Source organism: Puccinia triticina, chromosome 5A (assembly GCF_026914185.1).
Source record: "Puccinia triticina chromosome 5A, complete sequence".
Lineage (NCBI taxonomy): Eukaryota > Fungi > Basidiomycota > Pucciniomycetes > Pucciniales > Pucciniaceae > Puccinia > Puccinia triticina.
This window is the reverse complement of record NC_070562.1, coordinates 3,167,489-3,175,593: the sequence shown is the minus strand read 5'-3', so window position 1 is coordinate 3,175,593 and position 8,105 is coordinate 3,167,489. Positions and strand designations below refer to the sequence as shown.

The 8,105-nt window shown below is 44.1% G+C and overlaps 2 protein-coding genes across 2 annotated transcripts; both read left to right on the top strand.

Moving 5' to 3' along the window:
- Nucleotides 1–1,245: 1,245 nt before the first annotated feature.
- PtA15_5A390 (uncharacterized protein) lies at nucleotides 1,246–1,966 on the top strand (the record flags this gene model as incomplete). Its single annotated transcript, XM_053169146.1, has 2 exons — nucleotides 1,246–1,622; nucleotides 1,714–1,966. 2 exons carry the CDS (start codon nucleotides 1,246–1,248, stop codon nucleotides 1,964–1,966), a joined length of 630 nt encoding a protein of 209 aa, XP_053020372.1.
- A 1,960-nt stretch (nucleotides 1,967–3,926) lies between these two features.
- On the top strand, nucleotides 3,927–7,776 carry PtA15_5A389 (uncharacterized protein; the record flags this gene model as incomplete). Its single annotated transcript, XM_053169144.1, has 11 exons — nucleotides 3,927–3,946; nucleotides 4,019–4,043; nucleotides 4,121–4,196; nucleotides 4,312–4,451; nucleotides 4,557–4,880; nucleotides 4,959–5,060; nucleotides 5,207–5,312; nucleotides 5,403–6,098; nucleotides 6,203–6,418; nucleotides 6,523–7,580; nucleotides 7,690–7,776. The coding sequence occupies 11 exons, from the start codon at nucleotides 3,927–3,929 to the stop codon at nucleotides 7,774–7,776; spliced, it is 2,850 nt and encodes a 949-aa protein (XP_053020371.1).
- Nucleotides 7,777–8,105: the final 329 nt, after the last annotated feature.

Sequence of the window (8,105 nt, the reverse complement as noted above, 5' to 3'; positions counted from 1 at the left end):
CGCAACCAATCTGTACAGCCAATCCGAAAAATCTTGGATCCTTTGGAGGGAATTTCCACTGGAAATTCCTATGGGATTTTCCAACCTTGTATGCAATGAAGTGACAAGGTTGGACATTTTGATATATGCAGGATGCCTATATCAAAATCAGGCAAGCTCAATCAGAGACTTCTGGCTGTTTTTCCCGGATTTTGATGACAGAATCAGAATCCTTGACCAATTTTCACCCCGGACTGCCACTCCGACGAACGCACCCGGGTGGCATGGTGCCGGTCCCCCCGCGGCCTGCATTTTTTTTTCGCTACCGAACGGCGCCGCCAATAGCAACTGCGCTCGCGGGGATGGATATCCATCTGTCAAACTTTGTTGTTGGATACACACAGGTTGGCAAATCCAGAAAGAATTTCCGCTGGAAATTCCATCCAAACAAGCCAAGCTTTTTCGGATTGGCTGTTATTCCTGTGACATGTAATGTATTGGGCAAATTTACAAGTGATTTCAGCCTTCAGACCAATGTTTTTTTTTAAATAAAATAAAATTTCAGAATATGTAGGAAATCATCAGGATTCTTAAGGTGCCATTAGCTTCTCATATATGTATTCAAGAGGTTGGGGGTCATCTGAGGGGTTTTATGGTTTTTCCAGCCATTTGGCTGGCACTGCTCCAGTGAGAACCTCGACATTGTGTTCTGCAATGTGTTGAGATTCGGAGAAGGGCGTCTGAAAGGTGCCTTCCTAAACATCCTGGAATCAGCTCTCAGTTATCATAGGTGTCCTTCTATCTACCTACGATCTTGTCTAGTGAACCGGCTGTCGGCAAAGCGACCAGCCCCTGTCCCTTGTTCCTCTGATTAGTTCAAACACGGGAAAAGCGCAATGTTGAGCTTCTTTGGTAGTCGCAATACTAATCCTCAATAGGTCCAAGCTGACAAAGTAAACGCGCTTCTGACTGAGTATTGAACTAAGGAAAAAGATGGCTGAGGTCTCAGTCCGTTCCAAATTGTCCTTATGACGGCTCGCTGAGCAGCGAGCGGCAACCAATTTTCGTATATGAACCCTTCCTCACGTCGATAAAGTTGCATAATCCCCATCCTCCTCCCACTTCTTCCTTTGCCACCCTACTACTTGATCTCACTGTTTTTGATCATCTTTCTTTCTTGAAGTCTCTCATTGAAGCCCATCATCAACTTCAGTCTCCAACACATCCAACCACTGTCCACTACTTCGCCACTATATACCTACTACTATGACTAGAATCTCATCAACCTTAGCCATGACTCGCCAATCTCGGATTTCACCCGATATCATCAAACGAACTGCCATCCGTCGTAAAAGGGAAGCTGAGAAGGCCCTCGTCAGAGCCCGCGACTCTCTTAAAGTCCTTTTGAAGGCCAAATACCCTGCCCGACGACCCGTCGAGGTGGGCGACACCAACTCGGATACCGCACTGGCATCAAAGGATTACGTCTACGAGGCGCCGCAAAACCGAAGGAGGGGAGGCGGACACGGGGCGCCATTCCTACGAAGTCCATTATCATACTGTCCAACGACAGTCGTCGAACCAGTGGTACCGCAATCTGCCTGGGTGCTTTTTGAATCACCTTCCTTCGGCGCTCGGGAAAAGTACGCCCAACATTTTGCTAAGAGCCTGTATACATTTTAGCACTATGTTGACAAATCTTTGACCATTGGCCCTGATTGATTTGTCGAGTAGCTTAGATATGACCTCTCTTTTGAACTGCCCAATCGATGCACTCAACCTTTCAAGTCAACCCATCATGTCCGACGCACAACTGAGTGAAGGACTCGCGCAATGGTGGGCGGAATTGGAGACATGCTGGGATCTTACACTCAAGGCACAAGAACCTCTCAAGTCACAAGAACCCGCTCCCGAGATCGATGAAGCGGCCCCGTTCGGTCTGACCGCTGAGGAGTATCCACTTCTATTCGAAATGCTCAAATCCTGATTCATGTACCTTGCTCCCATTCTTATTCTTATTCCTATCCTTATTCTTAATATCTCTCAATCCACGGCTGCTCTTTCAAGTCTTCTCTTTCCTGTTTTCGGTATCAGTGAATTCTTTCATTTTATTCAATAATGTTTGCAAGCCCATGGACGCCTTCTATATCAAAGAACCGCTCAACTTCTTGAAATCTTGTGACTTTTCTTGTTCTGCGAAATGCAAAATCATTGCGCTCAAAATCAACCAAGATCTTGATGATTAAAATCACTATGGAGAGTCACAAAAAACATGGCCAAACCTTGGACTGAAGTCGGACTCAATAAACACGTCGCTCATTTCAGCATGACGCTGTTAGGTCCATATGAGCATTCCTACAATTCAAACTGACCATAAGTCTTTCCCGGTCACCGATTTGAACTTGTGAACAAAGGCAGCGTTACAATCTACACGAGTTTTGTGGATGTGAGTTCTGCTCAGCCCGCCGCGTCTCATCTCCCTTTCTTCGGAACTAAACCTGGGTCACGATTCGTACCTAGCAGTCGCGTTGCTGAGCGAGTCCAGCGTCCCGGCTGGCCGTTCTCAGCGAGCAGCAGCGATTGGTTGTTCATAATACCCCACAGTGCAGGTCCATTATGATCACCTAACCCCCACCAATATCCTCTCCGCTGGCACCTCCTCGGGCAGGCGCGGCCGACGGTGGCTCAATCCACTTTGGATCTTGCCGATGTGTCCCAAAGTCATCGGTTACTCTGAAGATTCGCCACGCCCGTCGAAAGCCCTCATTAACCGCTGCTGGCAAGCACTCCTACCGTTTCACTGACAAGGGAATGGAACTAGTTGCCGCCAAAGGGCCACTTGTATCTCGCGCTATCCCGGCCCACGTCGTCATTGAAGAATACCGCGCGGCTGTCCGACGTAGGGAACAAAACTCATCTCCACTTCTCCCACCGAGCTGAATTATGGTGGGCTGGCGCTCAGTTTATACTTTCATGTTTCTGGCCATCTCCTAACAATTCATTTTCCTGACATCTTGCTTAAAAGAATCTTTTATCAACTGTCAGGCTTTTGTCTTCAGTCATTATTCATTCTGTTAAATGATATAAACTTGCCGGTACGCTAATTATTCCTGCCAATTTGGTCTTTTATCCACCCTTTATTTCGATGAGTGATAAATGTCTAACACTTCTACTTCCTCCTTTCCCGCTGGACTCTTATCTAATTGTTGGAATGTTCTGTTCATCGACGATATGGAGCGCATCAAGTTCAGACTTTCCAAAAATAATACCATCAAACCACGAAAGTCTTCTTAATCTGGTAGTGGAGGATAAAGAAAGACTGCGGCCCAGGGCATAGTCTTCTGATAATTCTTGTTTGTACTGCCCATTTCATCTGTTGGAACTCGATTAGCTCTGACTCTGAGTCTCTTTTACATTTCACTTAAAGCAGGTGCGATTGATTGAACTCTCAAAGACTTCCTCTCAATACAGACGTGTTTTGCCTGTTGAGGTGTCCTCCATAAAAGTTCGATATATATATACATACTTCTCAATTGAAACACATGTTACTATTGAAAATGTATACCTAAACCTGTCGAAATAGATACTGTTCTTCATCTCATTTCTTGTTCGACAATTCCAAAAAAACGTCCTTTTAAGCCTCTTTCTTTGCTTTCTGATGACGATCTTCGGGATCAAGACTGGTCTTCATACAAATGTATGTAAGCTCTGGGGTGAATTGTGCCGTTTGACCAATTGTCAAGCTGCAAAAGCTTTGGATGAATGAATTACCTGAATGAACGCGTGCAAGTGCAGACCAAGTGATTACGTAATACTCACCAGCTGACAGGGCTCACCCAAGTCGAGCTAAATTCCCTTTTGGATGTCATGCTTCTCACTCTTCTCCCTCTTCTCTCCCTTCTGTCCAATCATCTTCTGGTGTACAACCATCAGTCTCGATCACAGCCATGCCTACAGAAATGAGAGGGTAAGTCACTTCCATCTATTGAGTCGCTGATTAATTACTCCGAAAACTGACGTAGCTGTTTTCTCATAATAGACTCAACCAGTATATCGCGGACCTGGTAAGATTTCTTTGAGTATATGGATGTGACCACGTTTCAAAACGATGATGCTGATAATTAACTCTGCAACTGTCTAGAGAGCTTGTCGGGTCCGCGAACTAGAGGAAAAGCGCATAAACAAAGAAATGGCAAACATCAGACAAAAGTTTAAAGGTCAACATGAATTTACTCGATGGCTCTTTCCAATGAAGTCAAATAATCGATATTTACGCATTCCAATGTCTTCTCAACTTCGTTTTACGGGATATACTCAATTTACTGGAAGCAGACGGTAATCTGGATGGGTATTCGAAGAAAAAGTATCTGGCGAAAATCGTTTTCACTTACATTCTAGGCTATCCAGTCGATATCGGCCACATGGAAGCTGTCAACTTGATCTCAAGCACTAAATATTCGGAGAAACAAATTGTACTGTACTCCTTCCCTTCACTCTTGCGGCAATCCTCACGTCACTCAACTCTGAAATTCTACAGACAAGGCTCACTCGTGACCTCACCTCTCTTCTTCCTTCAGGGTTATCTGGCCTTGACTCTTCTGATGCACGAAAATTCGGATTTGATTAGATTAGTTATCAATTCGATTCGCAAAGATTTGGACGCACACAACGAGACAAACAACTGCCTAGCACTCCAAGCGATCGCAAATATAGGTGGGAAAGAAATGTCAGAGAGCTTGCTACATGATGTTTATAGCCTTTTGATCAGTCCACTATCGAACTCCTTTGTCAAGAAAAAGGCCGCATTGACTCTTTTGAGAATGTATCGGAAAAATCCAGAGGTCTTTCCAATTTCAGATTGGGCTTTAAGGATCGTCTCCCTGATGGTCGATAGCGACATGGTATGAGCTCCGCATACCTTCCTAATCGTAAATCAGATCTTCCAATCTTTCTGTTCACTAATATCAAGCAATTCGCAGGGCGTCTGTTTGGCTGTTACCAGCTTAGTATTGACCCTTGCACAAGATCATCTTCAAGATTTTGCGATCTGTTACCAGAAAGCTGTCGACAAGCTTTACAACGTTAGGACCAAGTCAAACATTCTCTCTCATCTTGCATTCTGCAATCCCTTTTCCTTTTTTCTCTCATTTGAGCTGGTCATATTTGATCCCTATCTCTGAAACTCACAAATCTTTTTCTGGTTTCATCATGTGTTCTACCAAGATAGGTGATCGTCGACTTATGCACCCCGAGTGAATATATCTACTACAGAGTTCCAATACCTTGGCTACAGTGCAAGCTGTTACGGCTACTGCAATATTATCCACCAACAGGTATTAAATCAAGTTCTAATTATAATCTCTGGAATGATGATCAAGATACTAACCTTGATACAACATTTGCCATTCACCACGAATTGGAAGAGGATACTGCTGTTGCAGGTACTCTCCAAATTGTCTTGACCACTATCCTTGACATTGCTCACGAAATTCCCAAGAATGTTCAACATAGCAATGCCCAAAACGCAGTCTTGTTCGAAGCGATCAACCTAGCCATCCATCTAGATCCAAACTCGGAGCTCGTTTCTCGATCATCAGTCCTTCTAGCCGGATTCATTTTATCCAAAGAAACCAATGTTCGATACCTAGGACTCGATACTATGTCACACTTAGCTGCGCGGTCGGACGACCTTACTGTTTTGAAAAAACATCAAGATACCATCATATTAAGCTTAAGGGACAAAGACATCAGTGTTCGGCGACGAGGCTTAGATCTGTTGTATTCAATGTGTGATTCCACGAATGCAAAGGTGATTGTTGGAGAACTACTACGTTATTTAGGAATTTCCGATTATACCCTCAGGGAAGAACTTGTGTTGAAAATCGCGATTTTAACGGAGAAGTTCGCCACGGAGTATGAATGGTACCTGAATACCATTCTGAAGTTGATGAACACAGCGGGAGAGCACATCAGTGATGAAGTTTGGTATCGGGTTATCCAGATAGTTACTAATACAGAAGAATTACAAGAATACGCCATGCAAAAGGTCTTCGAATACATCCATCTACCCGTCTGTCATGAGCAGATGATTAAACTGGCGGCCTATATCATGGGAGAATGTCAGTATTCCTCGGTCACTTCAGTCACCTTTTTTTACACCCTCCCTATTGTTTTTACTATCTGAGGTTGATTGACTCAATCATTCTTTGCTTGACATCATCAGTCGGTCATCTCGTAGCTAATAACGAGGGTCTCTCACCGATCGAGCAGTTTCAAGTCCTTCATTCTAAAGCTAATCAATGTTCGACCAGTACTCGAGCGATGCTGTTAACGACATATTTGAAGTGGCTGAACTTATTCCCCGAGATCCGTACTCAGATTTTGGAAGTCTTTGAAAAATATTCACATGTTTTGGATGCTGAACTCCAACAGCGCGCATGTAAGTTGACCCTTTCGATGTAGCATGCAGAAATAGGAACTGATATGGCTCTCGCTTTGACTTGCACAATTTATTGGCAACTTTTCATCGATTCATCTGCGCAGGTGAATATCTTGCGCTCGCACAGCTACCGGATGAAGACCTCTTGCAAACCGTATGTGATGAGATGCCGCCGTTTCCGGAACGAGAGAGCACATTACTCAATCGTCTAACGAAGACTCAAGGAGAAACTGGTGATAAGCGAACGTGGGTCATTGGAGGCAAGGAGGCCAACAAGGCGAAGGAAGAAAATAGACTACAAGGCGTGCCTCGTAAAAACCGTACCTCGATGCTCCCCAGTCCTGGCCAAATTCCTTTGCTTCCGGTGGCTTCCTCTTCCACTAGCGGGGTCGCCAATGCTAACGGCGCGGTAGATCAGCTAGCGCAAGATTTGAATGGCCTTGAGCTGGAGACGAAATCCAATGCTGTGGAACGCGCCGAACCACTCGCGTCATCCGTTTTCACTCCTGGGACTGAAAAGCAGTTGACCCGGCTGAGTTACTTGTCCGAAGGAGTACTCTACGAAGATGTACAATTGCAAATCGGACTTAAATCCGAGTACCATGGTGACCATGGCCAGTTGACACTATACTTTGGAAACAAGATCACCGCACCATTCGAGTCCCTGACACTGGTGGTGGAGAGTGACGATCCACAAGCACTGTACATCAGCTTACCGAGGATCCCGACCAACAAGATCGAGCCGATGACTCAGATTGAGCAGAGGGTCTTAGTAGAATGTAAAGGGCCGTTTGGAAGGTTGCCAGTTTTGAAAGTATCGTATCTAGCCGGATCACTGCAAACCTTCACGATCCGATTGCCGATCTATTTGACCAAGTTCGTCGAACCCATCCAACTTAATGCGACGACCTTCTTTGAACGTTGGAAGCAGATCGGCGGGCCACCCAGAGAACAGCAAGAGATCTTTAAGATCAAAAAAACTGAAGACGGCGAGCTAATGAAGAGTAGGAAAATGGCTCAGTTGGTAGCGGGGATGAAGCTTAATATCTTGGAACAAGTCGATCCAAATCCTAATAATTTGGTCGGTGCAGGTGTCTTGAATACTTCAGCCAGTGGTAAAGTGGGCTGCTTGATGAGATTGGAACCTAATGAGAAAGCTCAAGTAAGCCATCATCTTGACTATGGTCTTTACTTTTCGTTCATACTTTGACATCATTCTGAAACAACTTTGACATCTTCCCTTCCTTCGCATTTTCTAAAAACAAAAACAGCTGGCACGCATTACTATCAGAACTACCAATGATTTAGTCTCAGCCGAATTGATTAAAATTATCATCCAACCCCTCAAAGAAGGTTAAGTAGAAAAATACTAATATCCGCTTTCTCACATTTGACTTATTTTCTCTTTCTTTTTAAAGGACATTGCTTTTCTGTGCGTATACATAATTCAAGTGAATATTCTGCTATATGTTGATATCTTGCTAGAACTTTATCTATTTTACAATTCTGTGTTGTTTTGTTCCTTTTCCATGATTTATAATCTGACACTGACATACATAATATAGAGACATGTGTTGTACTTTTTTTTGTTATGAAGGTTATATCAGTATATCAACAGGTACATTGAAGCCAGGGTGTGTGTTTTCAACCAAGTTTTTACTTGAACCTTGGTTGTGCAACTTGTGTG